We start from the raw sequence: 22,293 nt of genomic DNA on the forward strand, positions 1-22,293 counted from the left end.
GGGGTGGGTCAGGACAAAACATGGTGACCACGTTGATGCGGGGCGGGAACTGTTAGGATTGGACAAATAAAGAGAATTTTGGTCATGAAACAAACAAAAATACATTCCCAAGTCTTTGGCCCCAGGATATAATAATTACATCAAAACTTGAGAAATTATTCCTTGTTTTGCATCTGCTAACAATGTCAAAAATTGACGATTAAGACTCGAGATACATGCATCCAGTTAGTGAGAGGTCATGTACTGAGAGCAGAGGCTAACAGCCATTGTTTGTTCAAGTCGTCATTCTGTAAGTTAAATATCGCGGCTGGATGGCAAGTTGGCAAAACTGGATTCACATTCCCACAGAGAAGTTAAATGATGACTGAATTATGAATATAAAGCACAAGAGTTGCATGAACGTAATGGAAGCACATTGATTGTGAGGAAAGACTAGAATTGTACAAGAAAAACTACAGGAACGATAGCAGGAATTTATTTCTCACACAGCAGGGACAAAAATTGGACTAAGAAGCAATGAAGTAAGTATTATTTGCTTACTACGTATTAAACACCAACATATATGAAACATATTTGCTCACTACGTATCAAACACCAACATATAACAATTATTAAACAAACTAACTCAAATGTAGGGACCAACATATAATTCTGCCATTAATGTAAAATAAACATAATTTAGGTTATTTAATATATTAAATTATATATTCAAAAATTCATGAGCAAACTGAATATGAAGTTGGAAATGTAATTGCAAGCATTAAAACCAATAGCTAAACAACATTCTTCATGGGAAGAACAAAGTAGCCCCTGTCGTTATATTTTCCAAATGCTTCGCTAAGCGGTATTTGTTAGAATGATTGAGAGCTGCCGCCGCTTCAGGCAGCTCAATTCACACGCGGCGACAGGGTTTCGATCTGAACTGCAGGACCTGAAACCTGGTGTTGGGTTCACGAAAATTGTGAAGCGACGCGTGTGCATCATTGCGCGTATCGATAATTATTGAATCTTACCGCCGAAGGTAACGAAATTAATTAAACCGACACGTACCTTTAACAACGACCTGTGAAGCCGAAGCGGTCGTCAGGGATGGAACGGAGCTGACTGATGCCATGTCCACCTTAGGAAGGCCTGGAAAATATAAAATAAATCACCGGAAAGGTAGATAATTTACTATTAGAAAGTTCCCAACGACAACTGATAATCTATATGAAAAATAAAATTCGTGCGTGTCAGTGATAACGGTTGAACAAAACTATAACTCATGTATGTATTCCTAAGTCATGGTGTACACGATATGCATCTGAATATAAATGCGGTTAGTATACCAGGGAAAAAGTAAAAAAATACTTGAAAAGCAAATCAAAACTTAATTTAAAATAGCTTTGATAAGAAATACATGGCGAAACAAAAAAAAATAAAAAAACTCCGAGATGTCGAAGTAAGAACACAAATCTGAAGAAAATTTATGTAAATAAACATGGGCTGACGAAATGTAAATTATGTGTGCCAGTCTGCGGATTTCCATATGTTAAAATAAAGTTTTAAGCGTGCGAACTGTGTCATATCGAAGCCATTTGAGCGCTTCGCAGGAACAGTGTTAGTGTAAGCATAGGTGTGCCAAGGATACGGTAAACATGGTCACCTTGTTTAATGTCCTTGACTGACTCTTCGATGAGCACTTGGCACACTAAAGCTCTCTGTCCTTGCTGCTCCACGACCTTCAGCAGAGGAGCTTGAGATTCGGGCTTCTTCAGATGCGGTAGTTGGTTAGCTTCCATCAGTTCGATGATTTCCTCGGCCTGAATGCCTTCTTTCATCATCATGGAGACTTGAGCAACTTCCTGCAAAGGCGCTTGGAAGTCTGGGCCGAATTCTTTCGGGATGCTCTCAGTCATGATCTCCTGAATGTTAACATTGGCCTCTTTCATCATTTTTACGAAAGCTTTTGCCCCAATAGCCTTCTCGCTCCTTTGTATCGCCTCATCAATGGTGACTTTGTTGACTATGGCGGAGAAGCCACATTCTTCCACCACGTTCAGGAGTTCGGCTTGAGCCTCGATTTTCATCAGCGAAGGGAACTCGCCTGCTTCCAACAAAGTCAGGACTTCTTCGGCGTTCACTCCTTGCCTCACCAGCTGAGAAACTTTTTTCATCTCTTTCTTCATTTCAGACTTCACCTCACTTCTCTCCACGACGTCGTCAATGGCCACGGCGGCATCTTCAGCCATTTCGACGTAAGCCTTCACGCCTGGCGCCATTTCTTTCGTGAATGCTTTAGAACAAAACAAAAAGAAAGTTTGAATAACAATTTTTGCGTCATCAGATCACCTTCGTAATCGCAATCCTTCAAACAAAAAGAATTTGAATCGGGGATATGCTCCAGAAAAATGCATAGTGAAGGAACTCGTTATAGATAATGATATAAACCCCCAAAAATAGTGCTTTAATGCACCACCAGTAAATAGTGTACCTAGAAATTGATAATTCCGAAGATATATCGGTCACATCATCAAGGACACTTTTATGTGCCCATATTCGGAACTTCCATCAGATACTTCGTCAATATTTGAAAATCTTCTAATTTAGCTGCATGGTAATATACCATATTAATAATCACTTTAGAGTGTTTACGCCTGAGAATAGGTCACTCGAAAAACAAAACAGGGAAAACAAAACAATCAAAACGCCTGACCTAACTTACCGGCTGTTGTATGCTACAACTAGATTCAATTATTTTTTGAAACAATGAACTCGTGTAAGAAGTATACGTAAGAATTATTTCAGAGTAAATGGGATAACGTCGGTACATCTTATTGAATACGACACAACTGGCAATAAAACATTTGGTTGTGGTCCTGTATTACTGCTGTAAAAACAGCACTAGAATTCTTGGGAGAACGATGTACGTAAAAAAGATTCTTTATTACTGATTTAATCATTCAGTATTTATGGCTCAACATTATAAAGAAATTGATGAATAGTTTTGGAAGCTGGGTTAGAGTGCACAAGCAGAGAAATCCATTATTTTGTCTAAATGAGATGTTAATTGAAGTCGAGTACTCGTAAACTATATGTGTGACGCAACAGTGCGATTCCAGTAAACGCCACTATCTACAAAACTTAAATGCATTATAATCGATTTCTCACATTCATGAACCGAATCGTCAAAACTGTAGATAATACATTGAATTTTTAGAAAATTATGCTGATGAACGCTGAACAGTTGAACTTTGGGTTCGTATGTAGCACAGTACCTCTAAGAAGATTTCCCTTCGAATTGAATGAAAAATAAACAATTTAGTTCGGAACTAAAATGAGATGCCCATAATTCCAACCTCTAAAAGATTCCAGCTAAAGAATAAGCAATTATGTAGGCTAGAGAGAAGTAGATGATAAAGCGTCTTCTGAAGAGAATCGGCTACAGAAAGCAGTTAGAGCAGGCAGACTACGCAGACAATTCCAGCTGGTTATTCTACCGTCCAAAGACTCACTCTTGACATCGGCACTGGAAGCGTTAGCTTTAACCAAGCGAGTCTTGTATTCAGTCATTTCGGCAGACGTAGGTTTCGGAGCTTGATGCAGTAATTCTTTTGTTGATTCTTCAACGAGAACTTCAAAAACGACTCCGGTATGCCCCTTGTTGCTGACCATTGATACCAAAGGCAATTGAGCCTGAGGACTCTGCAGGCCCGGTAGCAGCCCGGCGTCGATCATGGTGACGACTTCGTCGCATCGAACTCCTTCTTTCAACAGATGACCGACTGCGGCGACTTCTTTGGCAGGAACAGACAGAGGTCCAAACTCGCGGGATACATCCATAATAATATCTTCAACCGTCTCTTGTCCTCGTTCGATGGATCTTAGAAGAGTTTTCGCCCCGATACTTTTCTCTTTCTTGTAGGAGGCTTCGTGAACGAGCACTTCAGTAACGACTGCTTTCTCCATGCGACTCGCAACTTCTAAAATCGATGCTTGGTGTTCAGAAGCCTTGAGAGCAGGGAAATCTCCTTCCTTGAGCATTGTCATGAGTTCTTGGACTTGAGCTCCTTTCTTTACCTCAAGGTTGAGCTTTGCAAGATCTTGCCGAATTTCAGGCGTCTGCCATTCTTCTGCCTCAACGGTCTCCAGATCGAATTTACTGTCCTTGGCGATGCGAAGAAGAGCCTTAAATCCTGGCACGCATTCTTCTGCAAATGGTAATGATACGAACTGTGTGTTAGATGTTCGAGAGGGCAGAGATAAAGTGGGTGTAACCTGGTGGAACTTAGACAAATATTTAAAATAATCGAGAAAAGTTAAGAGCTGCAGAGAAACAAGGATATAAGGGATCATTAGAGAAGGCATTCATTTTCACTATTAGCGATCCATGAACGAAATTAAGAAGGTATTATTATATTAGTAGTGCCGCCCTGAGATGCTTCAAAAAGTTTCCGGATACCAGACGATGGAAAGACATGAACATCGCCGCTTCTGGAGAAATCTGAAAAAGATATGACTTTACGACGCATGCTCAGTTACACACGGCTAGGAATGCCTCTGCATGGGCTGGGCTCTGTAAAAATTTAGTCAAATCGTGCAATTCATGACATATCTTCAAGAGAAATCCGGCAGGAAAAGCATGCAAAAGTTGAGAACTCATGGGTATAAAAACTGAGGTAAACCAGACATGCTGAAAAAAACTGTGGAGACCATTCGATGAACTGGTTTACCAGAAATCGAATCAGATCGAAATTCAAAACCAAGACTGAGGAAGAATTTGGAAGAAACAAAGTTTTAAATTCATAAAAATTATGTACCATGTTATAGATGAAGATTGGTATCAGGTTTTCATTGAAATCTCTTAATTTATGTCATGCTGTCGAAATCGGGTAAAATTACAGTAGAGAAGTAACTGAATCATGTAAAAGAATCCTCGTTGGGGGGATGTATATATTAGTGTAGCGTCAGAGGTGGGAGCAAGCCAGTTTATTTTACCTGTTGTAACTTGGGTAACTTGAGCGGTGTGTGATTGAACCGTGTACTCTCGAGACTGAGCTGTTTCTCGCTGAGGTGCGGCTGTTAAACATAGGTCGTATTGATGAAACAATGCACTCGTGTAATGTGACTTTAACCTCATCGTCTGTAAACTATGGATTTCAAAAATTGGACGGCATCATATAATAAAATAATTCAATGCTCTTAACAATATGAAACAAAACGATAAGCTATCCTTGCAAGTTAATCATACGGAATACCTATATGCAGTACTTCGACGTGATCTTCAGGAGCTTCCTCAATAATATCTGAGGCCTTTTGAGAAGGAAGTGTCGCCGCTAGAAATACAATCAGTAAAATTACTTGCAAAAAGAGGCAAGGTAAAGCTGAAATCAAATGTGCAATAATACTTTCTGTCGTGATCTTGTAACTCGAGAGGGACATTTTGGTTTAGTAACCTTGACATTCAATAAAATCATGAATTTCTTTGAACCGAGTTTTTTAAAACAATAATCTCCTAATTTTCTGAAGTAGCCATAGCTTAGGTTGCCTCAAAATAAAATATAACACGAGTGAATTTTCAAACATATGGTATGATTCTGATTTGTGTTGGCGTTTTCATTTTCGTAACGTATGATTAGAAAGTTATACCTTCAACTACTTCTGAAGTCTGTACTTCGGAACGAATCTTCTTCCTTATCTTTTTCGTGGTTTTGACCGTGACTTCTTCGACGGGAGCTGAAATGAATAGTGAATGAATGTGAATAATTATATGCACACCACGGTCTAAGAATAAAATAGATGTGTGAAAATAGATCTTTAAACGTATTCGCAATCTGAACAAGGCAAGAGATTGTTTCGTGTTTGGTGCAGTCTCTTTGGTTGACAATTCATACCAGTGCAACGTCTTAATACCTGTTTCAATGTTCACAATTTCTGTGCGGTGAATCATCATCTGCGGCTCGTCTTGAATCTCTGCAGTAATTTTTTCAACAGGTGCTGAGGAAATGAAAATATTCGATGAAAAAGCGATTTGAGAGTTGTGATAATGACTCGAAAAATTATGTCATTAGCGGGTGTTTACTCGCGTAAATGTAAAAAGTTAAATTTCATTTTCGCCGATATCATTAGAGGTTTAATCGCAATTTAGGCATGATATCGTTTTCTCAAATAGTATTTGATATTAAAATTACCAATCTTTGTAGGTTCGGCTTGTTCCTCAGGGAAGGTCACGACTTGCTCAGTAGCTGGAGCTCCTTCTGCAATAATGTAAGTGATCGTTTCGTTGTTATGTACGTTGTCTACGAAGAATTAGCAGGATAAGCTACTAAGTCACAAAAACATAAGAAAATCCATCGGAATTGTGAGATATTTAGGGAATTTTAGCAATTAAACACAAATTTAACTGGAAAATTAAAACATAAAATAGTCGTCTATCCCTCAAAGATAAAACATAACTTCTATTGCCCGTATACAATATCTCAAGTAGAACAGGTGGAAATAGAAACATGGGTGAAGAAGATAAGAAAATAAAGCGGGTTTATTGATGATAAAGAAGTGAAGTGTTGCAAAACATCGATAAACCGTCGTAATTATGCGCAGAAAAACAATTGCAATGAAGGGAAACGATTGCAAATTCGACCACAAAAGAGCGTGCAATTTTCAAATCAAGGTTTGCTTATTCAGTGTGCCTTTAAGAGATATTAGCTTAAGCATTGGAAAAACTGAGAGTTCAAAAAATGTGCAAACGTCTACTAAAATTATATAAGTTTCCTACTAGTCTCCGACTTTAGTTTCCGTCTTTATTATTGAAGTCACTAGAGAAGAATTGTTTAGGGGCCTCTGAAGATATTACAATATATATTGTTGGGGTCTCTATGCCGATATGAGTAAACTTGTTGTAGTAAATAGGCTCTCTGATAAGAGAATCATAATCATACTGCCTATCATAGACAATTAAGTAACAATTAAAAGCCAAGTTACTCAAAAGGATGTCTTAATTGTTTCTTCTCAAGTAAGGAAAATGGAGTTAATTATGATTGACGTTTGTTTGTGTGTTTCTTGGACTGAAGCTGGTTTAAAAAATGTATGAATGACTGGCTTCAAGAAAAATTGAAGCTGGTTCCAATCAATATCGAGCAAGTAAAAAGTGTTGAGAAAATGAATTTCTGCTGTTACTTGAAATGAGCAGTTTTGGTGAACGAATGTGATTAAAATTATTCAAAGTGTCGCGTGTCCTAAAAAGTGTATTTATGCGCTTATTAGATGTACCAAACATATAGTGTTAAAACATTAGACACGTATGAACAATTTGCAGGCAGTCGGCAAATTTTTTTGAAAAACTAATAATTTACCTTGATAATTTTTTGACAATTGGATTATCAATTGACAATTTGCAATTGGATTTTTTCCTTTTTCTCGATAACTTTATTTGGAATGGAATTTGAACATCTTATGCGGGGCCTAAAATAGTGGTGTATGGGATAAAAAGATCACATGTGCCACCATTACAGGGATTCATTTGATTAATTTATTGTTAGTGAAGTATTCAAAGAAGCGTGAGTGTACCTTCAGTTTCCTCAATGTCTGTTCGCTTCTTCTTTTTGATGACTTTTTTCGTGGTTTTAACTAGGACCTCATCCACAGGTGCTGAAATTTAGTTTAATGGAAAACAAATGTGATAGTATCCATTTCACGATACATTGATTAATTAATAGGAAAGCACAAGTCATTCATCCCATTTAATTAGCAATCCGTTATTGATGTTTTCCCAACACGTATTCAATTTCTTGTACCTCATTAGATATTATATTGCAAAGATATGGTTTACAATCGATTGAATTTCAGGAACTGGTTTTGGTGTTACCTGTTTCTACTTCCACAATTTCTGTGTGATGTTTGAGTAGAGATGGTTTTTCTTCAAAAACTTCGACAACTGTTGATACTGCAGGAGCTGTGAGGAATGTAAATTTATGAGAATAATGTCTGAAAAAGTGTGAAAGAAGTTTAAAATTGAAACTAAAAATAACGTCTGTCTTCATCTAGTTTACTTTTGTAATTAGATGATAGTATGTGCCTAATTTTGCAGTCAGATGTAAAAATTATAATATTTTAACATTTGTAATAAAATGATGGATAAAACATCCGAGTTTCACCTATTCCGAATGTCTCAAGGTTCTCCGGCAGTGTTTCATCCAGAGAAGTGACGTGTTCTGGTATGGAAACGACATCTGCAAAAAACAATTTGTTCACAATGAACAATTTATCTTTGGGGTGAAAATGAAGATTGCAACAACTATTGTCGTAGACAGCCGAAAATCACATGACAATAGGCAGTTGGGGAGGTGTTTAAAAGTATCGTTTGTTGTGAGTAATCGTTGGTCAAGTGGGAGGGAGCGTTTTCAACTTTAAAAACACATTGCACTTGAAATGGCAGACATTTTTACTTGTTTTTTTAACCTAGGTTATTCATTTCTAATGACAAAGAAATTAAATAATTTTCACTGAGTTTAACAACTATTTGTAAAAAGATCGTGTCAGAGCAGTAAGATATTAGTTAGGCTTTGACTCTGATATTAGTAACATAAACTAAGTTCACGAGTGTAATGTTAATTTACTTCTTGCAGTCGTACCACATATTGAGTTCGTTATGAGTGTTTATGTTATCTTTTTGCTAGTATTAGTGCCAGAAACGAAAATAATGAGGGCTAGTGTTACTTCACTTTTTAAATTAGTAAAATAAAATTAAAGTTTATTCCTGTAATTCTATTTCTGTTGGCTTTAGTGACAAATTGAGTTCATGAGTGTAATGTTAGTTTACTTCTTGCAGTCGTACCAGAAATTGAGTTCGTTATGAGTTTTATGTTATCTTTTTGTTAGTATAAGTGCCAGAAACGGAATTAATGAGGGCTAGTGTTACTTCAATTTTTAATTTAGTAATATAAAATTGAGTTTTTGACTATGATGTTATTTCTTTGGCATTAGTGACAAATTGAGTTCATGAGTGTCATATTCCAGTGATATTGGCTCAAGTAGCATAGCTAAGTTCACGAGCCTGATTTCAGTTTGCTTTCGGCATGAGTAGCAGAAGCAAAGTTTATAAGTGTGTTTTTAGTGAAGCATTCATGGAAAAGTAAGTGTACCTTCCGTTTCTTGAATGTCTGTTCGCTTCTTCTTTTTGATGACTTTTTTCGTGGTTTTAACTAGGACCTCATCCACAGGTGCTGAAATATAGTCAAGAAAATAAATGTGATGCTATCCATTTCATGATACATTGATTAATTCATAACCATGTACAAGTATGTAATTCATCCCATNAGTTCAAAATTGAAACTAAAAATAACGTTTGTCTTCATCTAGATTATTTTTTGAACGAGATGGTAATATGTGCCTAATTTTGCAGTCAGATGTAAAGAATTATAATATTTTAACATTTGTAATAAAACGATGGATAAAACATCCAAGTTTCACCTATTTCGAGTGTCTCAAGATTCTCCGGCAGTGTTTCATCCAGAGAGGTGACTTGTTCTGGTATGGAAACGACATCTGCAAAAACAATTATTTCACAATAAACAATTGATCTTTGCGTTGAAATTGAAGTTTGCAATAACTATCGTCGTAGACAGCCAAAAAGCTTATGACAATATGCAATTAGGGAGGTGTTTAAAAGTATCGTTTGTTGGGAGTGATCTGTAATCTTTGGTCAAGTGGAAAGGCTCATTTTATCTTTAAAAACATATTGTACTTGAAATGGCACACCTTTTCATTTGATTTTTTTATACCAAGCTTATTCATTTCTAATGAGAAAAAAAAATTAATAATTTTCACCGAGTTCAACAATTACTTGTAATATGATCGTGTCAACGTGTCAATGCAGTAAGATATTAGTGAGGCGTTGACTCTGATATTAGTACCAGAAACTGAGTTCACGAGTGTAATATTATTTTACTTCTTGCAGTCGCACCAGAAATTAAGTTTGTTAAGAGTGTTATTTCATTTTTTGTTAGTATTGGTGCCAGAAACGGAAATAAAGAGGGCTGGTGTTACTTTACTTTTCAAATTAGTAAAATAAAATTGAGTTTAAGACTGTAATGTTATTTCTGTTGGTATTAGTGACAAATTGAGTTCATGAGTGTCATATTACACTGTTTTTGGCACAAGCAGCAAAGCTAAGTTCACGAGCCTGATTTTAGTTTGCTTTCGGTATGAGTAGCAGAAGCCAAGTTTATAAGTGTGTTTTAGTGAAGCATTCTTGGAAAAGTAAGTGTACCTTCCGTTTCTTGAATGTCTGTTCGCTTCTTCTTTTTGATGACTTTTTTCGTGGTTTTAACTAGGACCTCATCCACAGGTGCTGAAATATAGTCAAGAAAATAAATGTGATACTATCCATTTCATGATACATTGATTAATTCATAACCATGTACAAGTATGTAATTCATCCCATTTAATAAGCAACCCATTGTTTATTTTCTCCACACATGTATTCAATTTCCAGTGTTCAAATAGATATCATATTGCAAGGAATGACTCAAGTGAATTCCGTGTCATAGGATAATGATAATCGGCAGTTAAATGTGAAAGCTTTCTGATGTGGTGGCAACTTGACTCGAGAACTCGAACTGATTCTATCTACTAGGTTGTAAATATGGTGTGCAATCGATTGAATTTTTGGAACTGGGTTTTGGTGTTACCTGTTTCTACTTCAACAATTTCTGTGTGATGTGTGAGTAGAGATGGTTTTTCTTCAAAAACTTCGACAACTGTCGATTCCGCAGGAGCTGTGGAAAGTGTGAAATGATGAGAATTATTTCTGAAAGAGTGTGAAAGAAGATCTAAATTGAAAAAAAAATAAAAACGTCTCGTCATCAAGATTATTTTCTGTAAGACATGATAATAATATGTGCCCAGTTTTGCGGTCAGATGTAAAGAATTATGATATTTCAACATTTGTAATATAAAGGTGAAAAAACATAAGAGTTTCACCTATTTCGAATGTCTCAAGATTCTCCGGCAGTGTTTCATCCAGAGAGGCGACTTGTCCTGGTATGGAAAGGACATCTGCAAAAACAATTTGTTCACAATGAACAATTGATCTTTGGGGAGAAAATAAAGTTTGCAACAACTATCTTCGTAGACAGCTAAGAAGCTTATGACAATATGATCTTGGGGAGGTGTTTAAACGTATCGTGTTGGAAGTCACCATTTTTAAGTGGAAGGGCTCATTTTTAACATGTAAAAACACTTTGCACTTGAAATGGCACTCCTTTTCGAATGATCTTTTACTTCTCAAGTTTTTCATTTCTAGTGATAAACAAGTTAAATAATTTTCAATTAATTCAACTAATTGTAAAATAATCCTGTCAAATGAGTAAGATATTAGTGAGGCGTTGACTCTGATATTAATCCCAGGAACTGAGTTCACGAGTGTAATGTTAGTTTACTTCTTGCAGTCGTACCAGAAATTGAGTTCGTAATAAGTGTTATGCAAGCTTTTTGTTGGCATTAGTGCCAGGCGGAGTTAATGAGGGCTAATGTATCTTTACTTTTTAAATTAGTAGAATAAAATTGAGTTTATGATTGTAATGTAATTCTTCTGCTGGTATTAGTGACATAAGTTGAGTTCATGAGTGTCATATTCCAATGTTTTTGGCACAAGCAGCAAAGCTAAGTTCAGGAGCCTGATTTTACAGTTTGCTTTCGGTATGAGTAGCAGAAGCCAAGTTTATAAGTGTGTTTTAGTGAAGCATTCATGGAAAAGTAAGTGTACCTTCCGTTTCTTGAATGTCTGTTCGCTTCTTCTTTTTGATGACTTTTTTCGTGGTTTTAACTAGGACCTCATCCACAGGTGCTGAAATATAGTCAAGAAAATAAATGGTGATACTATCCATTTCATGATACATTGATTAATTCATAATCATGTACATGTAATTCATCCAATTTAATAAGCAACCCGTTGTTTATTTACTCCACACATGTATTCAATTTTCAGTGTTCAAATAGATATCATATTGCAAGGAATGGCTCAAGTGCATTCCGTGTCATAGGATAGTGATAATCGGCAGTTAAATGTGAAAGCGTTCTGATGTGGTGGCAACTTGACTCGAGAACTCGAACTGATTCTATATACTAGGTTGTAAATATGGTGTGCAATCGATTGAATTTTTGGAACTGGGTTTTGGTGTTACCTGTTTCTACTTCAACAATTTCTGTGTGATGTGTGAGTAGAGATGGTTTTTCTTCAAAAACTTCGACAACTGTCGATTCCGCAGGAGCTGTGGAAAGTGTGAAATTATGAGAATAATTTCTGAAAGAGTGTGAAAGAAGATCTAAATTGAAAAAAAAATAAAAACGTCTCGTCATCAAGATTATTTTCTGTAAGACATGATAATAATATGTGCCCAGTTTTGCGGTCAGATGTAAAGAATTATGATATTTCAACATTTGTAATATAAAGGTGAAAAAACATAAGAGTTTCACCTATTTCGAATGTCTCAAGATTCTCCGGCAGTGTTTCATCCAGAGAGGCGACTTGTCCTGGTATGGAAAGGACATCTGCAAAAACAATTTGTTCACAATGAACAATTGATCTTTGGGGAGAAAATAAAGTTTGCAACAACTATCTTCGTAGACAGCTAAGAATCTTATGACAATATGATCTTGGGGAGGTGTTTAAACGTATTATTTGTTGGAAGTCACCATTGGTAAGTGGAAGGGCTCATTTTTAACATGTAAAAACACTTTGCACTTGAAATGGCACACCTTTTCGAATGATCTGTTACTTCTCAAGTTTTTCATTTCTAGTGATAAACAAGTTAAATAATTTTCAATTAATTCAACTAATTGTTAAATAATCGCGTCAAATGAGTAAGATATTAGTGAGGCGTTGACGCTGATATTAATCCCAGGAACTGAGTTCACGAGTGTAATGTTAGTTTACTTCTTGCAGTCGTACCAGAAATTGAGTTCGTAGTAAGTGTTATGTTAGCTTTTTGTTGGCATTAGTGCCAGAAACGGAGTTAATGAGGGCTAATGTATCTTTACTTTTTAAATTAGAATAAAATTGAGTTTATGATTGTAATGTAAATCATATTGCAAGGAATGACTCAAGTGAATTCCGTGTCATAGGATAATGATAATCGGCAGTTGAATGTGAAAGCTTTCTGATGTGGTGGCAACTTGACTCGAGAACTCTAATTGATTCTACTAGGTTGTAAATATGGTGTGCAGTCGATTGAATTTTTGGAACTGGTTTTGGTGTTACCTGTTTCTACTTCAACAATTTCTGTGTGATGTGTGAGTAGAGATGGTTTTTCTTCAAAAACTTCGACACGTGTCGATTCCGCAGGAGCTGTGGAAAGTGTGAAATTATGAGAATAATTTCGGAAAGAGTGTGAAAGAAGTTCTAAACTGAAAAGAAATAAAAACGTCTCGTCATCTACATTATTTTATGTAAGACATGGTAATAATATGTGCCCAGTTTTGCGGTCAGATGTGAAGAATGATAATATTTTAACATTTGTAATATAAAGGTTTTGAAAAAACATAAGTTTCACCTATTTCGAATGTCTCAAGATTCTCCGGCAGTGTTTCATCCAGAGAGGCGACTTGTTCTGGTATGGAAACGACATCTGCAAAAACAATTTGTCCACAATGAACAATTGATCTTTGGGGAGAAAATAAAGTTTGCAACAACTATCTTCGTAGACAGCTAAGAAGCTTATGACAATATGATCTTGGGGAGGTGTTTAAACGAATCGTTTGTTGGGAGTCACCATTGGTAAGTGGAAGGGCTCAATTTTAACATGTAAAAACACTTTGCACTTGAAATGGCACACCTTTTCGAATGATCTTCTACTTCTCAAGTTTTTCATTTCTAGTGATAAACAAGTTAAATAATTTTCAATTAATTCAACTAATTGTAAAATAATCCTGTCAAATGAGTAAGATATTAGTGAGGCGTTGACTCTGATATTAATCCCAGGAACTGAGTTCACGAGTGCAATGTTAGTGTACTTCTTGCAGTCGTACCAGAAATTGAATTCGTAATAAGTGTTATGTTAGCTTTTTGTTGGTATTAGTGCCAGAAACGGAGTTAATGAGGGCTAATGTATCTTTACTTTTTAAATTAGTATAACAAAATCGAGTTAATTATTGTAATGTTGATCTTCTGTTGGTATTAGTGGCATAGGTTGAGTTGATGAGTGTCATATTCCAATATTTTTGGTACAAGCAGCAAAGGATAATTTTGGATTTTAGGATTTTGGTACAAGCATTGTTTCACGAGCCTGATTTTACAGTTTGCTTTCGGTATGAGTAGCAGAAGCCAAGTTTATAAGTGTGTTTTAGTGAAGCATTCATGGAAAAGTAAGTGTACCTTCCGTTTCTTGAATGTCTGTTCGCTTCTTCTTTTTGATGACTTTTTTCGTGGTTTTAACTAGGACCTCATCCACAGGTGCTGAAATATAGTCAAGAAGAAAATAAATGTGATACTATTCATTTCATGATACATTGATTAATTCATACCCATGTACAAGTATGTAATTAATCCCATTTAATAAGCAACCCATTGTTTATTTTCTCCACACATGTATTCAATTTCCAGTGTTCAAATAGATATCACATTGCAAGGAATGACTCAAGTGCATTCCGTGTCATAGGATAGTGATAATCGGCAGTTAAATGTGAAAGCTTCCTGATGTGGTGGCAACTTGACTCGGGAACTCTAATTGATTCTACTTGGATGTAAATATGGTGTGCAATCGATTGAATTTTTGGAACTGGTTTTGGTGTTACCTGTTTCCACTTCAACAATTTCTGTGTGATGTGTGAGTAGAGATGGTTTTTCTTCAAAAACTTCGACAACTGTTGATTCCGCAGGAGCTGTAGAAAAGGTGAATTTATGAGAATAATTTCTGAAAGAGTGTGAAAGAAGTTCTAAACTGAAAAGAAATGAAAACGTCTCGTCATCTAGATTATTTTATGTAAGACATGGTAATAATATGTGCCCAGTTTTGCGGTCAGATGTAAAGAATGATAATATTTTAACATTTGTAATATAAAGGTTTTGAAAAAACATAAGTTTCACCTATTTCGAATGTCTCAAGATTCTCCGGCAGTGTTTATAGTGAAGCATTCATGGAAAAGTAAGTGTACCTTCCGTTTCTTGAATGTCTGTTCGCTTCTTCTTTTTGATGACTTTTTTCGTGGTTTTAACTAGCACCTCATCCACAGGTGCTGAAATATAGTGAAGCAGAAAATAAATGTGATAATATTCATTTCATGATACATTGATTAATGGAGGACCATGTACAAGTTATTCGTCCCATTTAATACCAGATCCATTCTTTATTTTCTCCACACATGTGTTCAATTTCCAGTGTTCAAATAGAAATCATATTGCAAGGGATGACTCAAGAGCATTCAGTGTAATTGTATAATGAGTATGTGCATAAAATGGGCATATGTCGATGTCGACCTTTTGAATGCTGAATGCGGGCATTATGCACTAATGTTATCCAAATTTTAACATAAAAAAGTATTACATAATCAGCAGATAAATGTGAAAGATTTCTGATGTGACAACTTGACTCGAGAATTCTAAATTCAACTAGGTTGTAAAAAAAATTAGGCAATCGATTGAATTTTTCGAACTGGGTTTTGGCGTTACCTGTTTCTACTTCAACAATTTCTGTGTGATTTGTGAGTAGAGATGGTTTTTCTTCAAAAACTTCGACAACTGTTGATTCTGCAGGAGCTGTGGAGAGTGTAAAATTATGTGAATAATTTCTGAAAGATATTGAAAGAAGTTCTACATCGGAAATAAATAAAAATGTCTGTCTTCATCTAGATTATTTTCTGTAAGATAAGATAATAATATGTGTCCATTTTTGCAGTCAGATGTAAAGAATAACATAATTTGCACATTTGTAATAAAAAGGTGGAAAAAACATAAAGTTTCACCTATTTCGAATGTCTCAAGATTCTCCGGCAGTGTTTCATCCAGAGAGGCGACTTGTTCTGGTATGGAAACGATATCTGCAAAAACAATTTGTTCCCAATGAACAATTGATCTTTGGGGAGAAACAAACTTTGCAACAATTATCATCGCAGACAGCTAAGAAGCTTATGACATAATGCAGTTGAGGAGGTGTTTAAACATATCGTTTGTTGGAAGTCAGCATTGGTAAGCGGAAGGGCTCATTTTTAACATGTAAAAAGACATTGTACTTGAATTGACACACCTTATTCATTACAAGTGATAAACAAGTTAAATAGTTTTCAATGAATTCAACTAATTGTATAATAGTCGTTTCACACGAGTAAGATATTAGTGAGGCGTTGACTCAGGTATTAGTCCCAGCAACTGAGTTCACGAGTGCAATGTTAGTTTACTTCTTGCAGTCGTACCAGAAATTGAGTTCTTAAGGAGTGTTACGTTATCTTTTTCTTGGTATTAGTGCCAGAAACGGAGTTAATGAGGGCTAATGTATCTTTACTTTCTAAATTAGTATAATAAATTGAGTTTATGATTGAAATGTTATTTTTCTGTAGCATTAGTGACATAAATTGAGTTCCTGAGCGTCATATTCCAATGTTTTTGGCGCAAGCAGCAAAGCTAAGTTCACGAGCCTGATTTTAATTTGCTTTCGGGTTTAGTAGCAGAAGCCAAGTTTATAAGTGTGTTTTTAGTGAAGCATTCATGGAAAGGTAAGTGTACCTTCCGTTTCATGAATGTCGGTTCGCTTCTTCTTTTTGATGACTTTTTTCGTGGTTTTAACTAGGACCTTATCCACAGGTGCTGAAATATAGTGAAGTAGAAAATAAATGTGATACTATCCATTTCATGATACATTGATTAATTCCGAACCATGTAAAAGTAATTCATCCCATTTAATAAGAAATAAATTCATTATTTTCTCCACACATACATTCAATTCCCAGTGTCCAAATAGTCAGTATATTGCAAGGAATGACTAAAGTGCATTCCGTGTCATAGGACAATGAGTATGTGCATGAAATGGGCAACTGTCAATGTCGACCTTTTGAATGCTGAATGCGTGAATTATCCACTAATGTTATCCCAATTTTAACATAAATAAGTATTACATAATCAGCAGATAAATGTGAAAACTCTCTGATGTGGTGTCAACTTGACTCAAGAACTCTAATTGATTGTACTAGGCTGTAACTATGGTATGCAATCGATTGAGTTTTTGGAACTGGGTTTTGGCGTTACCTGTTTCTACTTCAACAATTTCTGTGTGATGTGTGAGTAGAGATGGTTTTTCTTCAAAAACTTCGACAACTGTAGATTCCGCAGGAGCTGTGGAGAGTGTGAAATTATGAGAATAATGTCTGAAAGAGTGTGAAGGAAGTTGAAAATTGAGAATAATTATAAACGTATGTTTTCATCTAGATTATTTACTGTAAGACATGGTGATAACAAGGGCCCAGTTTTGCAGTTAGATGTGAAGAATTACAATATTTTAACGTTTGTAATAACAAGGTGGAAAAAACATAAAAGTTTCACCTATGTCGAATGTCTCAAGTTTCTCCGGCAGTGTTTCATCCAGAGAGGCGACTTGTTCTGGCATGGAAACGACATCTGCAAAGACAATTTGTTCACCGTGAGCAATTGATATTTGGGGAGAAAGTAAAGATTGCACCAACTATCGTCATAGTCAGCTAAGAAGCTTATGACTATTTGCAGTTGGGAAAGTGTTTAAACGTATCGTTTGTTGAAAGTCACCATTGGTAAGTGGAAGGGCTCATTTTTAACATGTAAAAACACATTGCACTTGAAATTCCACACTTTTTCAAATGATTTTTTGTTTCTCAAGTTATTCATTTCTAGTGATATATAAGTTAAATAATTTTCGATAAATTCAACTAATTGTAAAATAATCGTATCAAATGAGGAAGATATTAGTGAGGCGTTGACTCGAATATTAGTCCCAGCAACTGAGTTCACGAGTGTAATGTTATAGTTTACTTATTGCAGTCGTACCAGAAATTGAGTTCGCAATGAGTGTTATGCTATCTTTTTCTAGGATTAGTGCCAGGAACAGAGTTAGTGGGGGGGCTCATGTTACTTTACTTTTTAAATTAATAAAATAAAATTGAATTTATGATTGTAATATTATTATTCTGTTGGCAATAGTGGCACAAATTGAGTTCATGAGTGTCATATTCCAATGTTTTTGGCTCAAGTAGCAAAGCTACGTTCACGAGCCTGATTTTAGTTTGCTTTCGGCATGGGTAGCAGAAACCAAGTTTATAAGTGTGTTTTAGTGAAGCATTCATGGAAAAGTAAGTGTACCTTCCGTTTCTTGAATGTCTGTTCGCTTCTTCTTTTTGATGACTTTTTTCGTGGTTTTAACGTGGACCTCATTCACAGGTGCTGAAATATAGTGAAGCAGAAAATATATGTGATACTATCCATTTCATGATACATTGATTACTTCATAACCATGTACAAGTAATTAACCCTATTCACTTAACAATCCATTTTTTATTTTTTTCCACACATGTATTCAATTTCCAGTGTCCCAATAGATATCCTATTGCAAAGAATGACGTAAGTGCATTACGTGTCATAGGGTAAAGAGTATTTACATAAAATGGGCTTCGGTCGAGGTCGACTTATGAGATGCAGAAAGCATGTGTCATGCACTAATGTTATCGCAATTTTCACATAAATAAGCATAACATGATTAGTAGTTAAATTTGAAGGCTCTCTGAATTTGATGCAAGTTAACTCAAAATTTTTTGGTCGATTCTTCTAGGTTGTACATATGATATGAAATCGATAGAATTTTTGGAACTGGGTTTTTGTGTTACCTGTATCTATGTCAACAATTTCGGTGTGCTGTGTGAATAGAGATGGCTTTTCCTCATGAACTTCGATTACTGTTAGTTCAGTAGGAGCTGTGGAGATCGTGAAATTATGAGGAATATTCGTGAGGGGCAGACAAGAATACATCGGTTTACGAATTGATTCTCTTTTGAGAAACACGGTTATGATGTTTTCATGATTTTGGAGTGAGATATAAAAAATATAAAACCTTTGCAATAAAACGATTCTGTCATCAATTATACGTGATACTATCAACAAGAAAATCTCTTGAAATTTAGAAGCAGAAACATATCAAATTACATCGCTATTGTATTATTAAGCAAAAGATGAATATGGTGTTGATGGTATGTACAATTTGAGCCGCATTCAACTCTCTGGTTTACCTGAAGTGACGTGTACGATGTCAGTTCTGGATGTCTCCTTAGGATGTTCTTCATTGATTTCAGCGATAAGCGGTTCAATTGGAGCTGGAACAAGTGCCGCAATTAGGCGTGGATTAGAATGATTGTGTTAATTAGTCTAGATATCAGGTATATTTGTAATGATATTGTGTTATCATAATTTGAATATTGTTGACTCATAGTTGTTTTACCTATTTGTGCTGACTCAACCAATCTAACAGTATCTCATGCACTTTTGGAACAGATGTTTCTCCAGAGATGTTATTTGTAATATATAATATGTCCAAGTTATTGAACACATGCAGTGTAGTTGAATGAAATTTTTGCAGAACTGGAATGCCAAATTATTGGTAATACCAATAACGGAGGAAAAAAATATTATTAAATTAACTTGGAAAACTTAAAATCTCTCAATGAAAACTGTCGGAAAATACTTACTTACCTTAAAAGCAGTCAGAAACCGAACGAAAAAAGCTGAAGTAAAAATTATAATAAAAAAACGTTATGTTCCGCCTGAACTTATCAAACTTTGAAAATGAAAATAACTCTCTTGGCTTAATCGGTACCGGGTTATACATAACGACGGCAATAGAAGTAAATACTTATGGTGTAGCATTTCCATCAATGATGAATGAACCGATATGCCAAAAAAAACTAGTTGATTTACCAGTTTAATAATGTTAGGTGGTAGAATATGTTAGATGGAAGGGCTCTGGTACGAGGGTAAGAACAGTAATGCGATTGTTATTTAAATCAGGATACCTTCTGAAATATCCGTGACCTGAATTTCTCTCTTCTTTTTCTTGATTATCTTTTTTGTTGTCTGAACTGTTACAGTTTCTTGGTCTGGTGCTGTTATGGTAAAGAAATGTCAGTTATTTAACGACAGTATTATGTAATTAATGGCCAATCAATAATGAAATTATTTCACTTTGATAACAACGAAAATGTAAAGCACTGTAGATTAATAATGATCGATTGCCACCCATATTTACCTGTGTCAATCTGAACAATTTCGGTTGTGTGTGTTTCCAATGCGGGTTCCGCTCGGGTCTCAGCAACGGCGGGCTCTATGGGGACTGCATGGGCGGGTTCGTTTGGATATGTCAGTAAATTCGTATAGTTAACCACAAATGTATCACATAATATATTAATTGCTGATATTCACATTAGATTAGACATTCACGGTGGAATAAAACAATAAATATTAAGTCAAAATTCATGTTTTGTGTAGATATTGAGTTACCCATTTCTGTAGGCTCAGTGACCACTGTCGCAGCAGTAACGGTAGAAATATGTTCTGGAACAGGTGCTTGTTCTGTGGAGTAAGTTTCAAAGTCGTTTACTATAAATACTATTCTAAGATAAATGTATACTCTTTGTGTACTTCTTTAGATTCATAAAAAGAAAATAATTCCCACATGTAGTTTGGGATAATACAGAAAACAACATTGTGTAAATTGGATGTTCCGGCACATTTAATTCATCATTGTTATCAGTGCAGCATTAATAATTAAGTGGAAAATTAATTTCGAAAACATTTTCAGGTGATATTTTTCAGGGTTAAATGGGTAACTGGTTTATGTCAGTCATATCGGGACAATCTTTTGCAATCAAAAATAGAAAGATGGGTGGAAGGAAGCGAAGAAAAGTAACAGACAAAATTTCTAGAAATCGGTCGAGACCAGCAATTTTTTGTGCGTAAAACCTGCAAGGGTCGTTTGTGATCAATTAAATACTCGAAATAAAAAATGGCATTAAGATGGCTAGAGGAAATAAAACGTGATTAAAATGGTTTGGAAGAAGAATTAATACCTATTTAAAATTCATATGCTTGAACTTCGGGTCATATCTCTTTTCTAACAGCAACGGTTTTCCTCATTTGTATTTCTTCTGTAATTGGGGCTGAGCGAAATAGGTTGCATTTCTGAGATGTACTTAATGTGAATGCAGTCACGTTACGTAATAATGAATCAGTGGGAAAATGAAAAGAATATTGTAGTAGTTTTGCACGAAAAATTAAAGTGAATGGAATTAGAATAGGCATTGAAATTTGTGAAGATCATTATGGCACACGATTCAATGTTCGTAACTCTCCTTAGTGTTTGGTTGAACTGCAATAAAACAGCTGAATTCTATGCAGTTTCAATAAAAAACAATAAAATAACTAAAAATTTACACCTATTTGTGAATAAATTACATTGAATTCGTTGTGCACTATTCGATCGGATTTTGTTTCAGGTATAATGGCGTTTACTTGTGTCAATTTGAATGATGTTGGTGCTGTGCGTCACAAGCGACGGTTCTTCTAGTGTTTCAGCAGTTGTGGGCTCAGGATGAGCTGAAGAAAAATTTAATTATTCATTCTATCAAATTTAAGTTTCATAAAAATTCAAATTTAATGAAAACGTTTGTGATAGAATTTCGAGTACAGATTGCAAGTGGTTATTACCAAGTTCCATGGGTTGGGTAATTTCCTGCGGCAGGGACTCTGGAATAGCTGTGACTTGTTCAGGTTGTGGCGTAGGTTCTGTGCAAACAAAAGGTTTCCGTGAGAATAATAGATGTCATTCAAGATGTTATGTATTGGTGTTACAGTGTCATTTAATAATGAAACGAAATACCCACGGTCAGGATCAACGAATACTTGTCGACTTAACATTTTAGTATATCATTGTAATTCTTCTGCTGAAAAAGCTTACTATACACAAAACGGTTTTGTAACCAAATACAGTTAAAGGCGGCCATTGACAGACGTTGTCTCAGGCAACGTAGCAGCAAAAAATCATGCATAAAACTCACGGCAAGCGTTGTGCACAATAAACATAAAATCTGGAAAAATGCACCATATTTTGCCAAATTTTCTGTTATGAGTGTATCTGAGAGTCTGTGTGCCTTATAGGTAAGATAAAAAAACGGTAAGGTTAGAACTGCAAAATATTACCATTGAATGGAAATTACAAAGAGTGGAACCAAAATTATTATCGTATTAGAATTATTATTTACCTTTATGGAAATGAGATGAATTTCATAAAATTAGAAGAGACAATTGAAAGGTAA

The 22,293-nt window shown here is 35.4% G+C and overlaps 1 protein-coding gene across 1 annotated transcript in view; it reads right to left on the reverse strand.

The window, feature by feature from the left end:
* LOC108682039 (titin) overlaps window positions 1-22,293 on the reverse strand; it is a 182,954-nt gene that overhangs the window by 53,309 nt on the left and 107,352 nt on the right. Inside the window, exons 77-112 of the mRNA XM_047880517.1 lie at window positions 21,686-21,763; window positions 21,491-21,574; window positions 20,480-20,551; window positions 20,229-20,312; window positions 19,996-20,085; window positions 19,216-19,299; window positions 18,817-18,903; window positions 18,296-18,376; window positions 17,507-17,581; window positions 17,213-17,299; window positions 16,694-16,774; window positions 15,937-16,011; window positions 15,644-15,730; window positions 15,130-15,210; window positions 14,351-14,431; window positions 13,530-13,604; window positions 13,238-13,324; window positions 12,454-12,528; window positions 12,162-12,248; window positions 11,744-11,824; window positions 10,960-11,034; window positions 10,668-10,754; window positions 10,247-10,327; window positions 9,448-9,522; window positions 9,120-9,200; window positions 8,133-8,207; window positions 7,844-7,930; window positions 7,546-7,626; window positions 6,171-6,236; window positions 5,893-5,976; window positions 5,629-5,715; window positions 5,238-5,315; window positions 4,978-5,058; window positions 3,495-4,190; window positions 1,646-2,275; window positions 1,051-1,131 (exon numbers count right to left, since the gene is read on the reverse strand). Of these exons, the coding sequence (XP_047736473.1) occupies window positions 1,051-1,131; window positions 1,646-2,275; window positions 3,495-4,190; window positions 4,978-5,058; window positions 5,238-5,315; window positions 5,629-5,715; window positions 5,893-5,976; window positions 6,171-6,236; window positions 7,546-7,626; window positions 7,844-7,930; window positions 8,133-8,207; window positions 9,120-9,200; window positions 9,448-9,522; window positions 10,247-10,327; window positions 10,668-10,754; window positions 10,960-11,034; window positions 11,744-11,824; window positions 12,162-12,248; window positions 12,454-12,528; window positions 13,238-13,324; window positions 13,530-13,604; window positions 14,351-14,431; window positions 15,130-15,210; window positions 15,644-15,730; window positions 15,937-16,011; window positions 16,694-16,774; window positions 17,213-17,299; window positions 17,507-17,581; window positions 18,296-18,376; window positions 18,817-18,903; window positions 19,216-19,299; window positions 19,996-20,085; window positions 20,229-20,312; window positions 20,480-20,551; window positions 21,491-21,574; window positions 21,686-21,763 (4,077 nt within the window). The remainder of the gene's footprint in view (window positions 1-1,050; window positions 1,132-1,645; window positions 2,276-3,494; window positions 4,191-4,977; window positions 5,059-5,237; window positions 5,316-5,628; window positions 5,716-5,892; window positions 5,977-6,170; window positions 6,237-7,545; window positions 7,627-7,843; window positions 7,931-8,132; window positions 8,208-9,119; window positions 9,201-9,447; window positions 9,523-10,246; window positions 10,328-10,667; window positions 10,755-10,959; window positions 11,035-11,743; window positions 11,825-12,161; window positions 12,249-12,453; window positions 12,529-13,237; window positions 13,325-13,529; window positions 13,605-14,350; window positions 14,432-15,129; window positions 15,211-15,643; window positions 15,731-15,936; window positions 16,012-16,693; window positions 16,775-17,212; window positions 17,300-17,506; window positions 17,582-18,295; window positions 18,377-18,816; window positions 18,904-19,215; window positions 19,300-19,995; window positions 20,086-20,228; window positions 20,313-20,479; window positions 20,552-21,490; window positions 21,575-21,685; window positions 21,764-22,293) is intronic.

Source organism: Hyalella azteca, unplaced genomic scaffold (assembly GCF_000764305.2).
Source record: "Hyalella azteca isolate HAZT.00-mixed unplaced genomic scaffold, Hazt_2.0.2 contig5528, whole genome shotgun sequence".
Lineage (NCBI taxonomy): Eukaryota > Metazoa > Arthropoda > Malacostraca > Amphipoda > Hyalellidae > Hyalella > Hyalella azteca.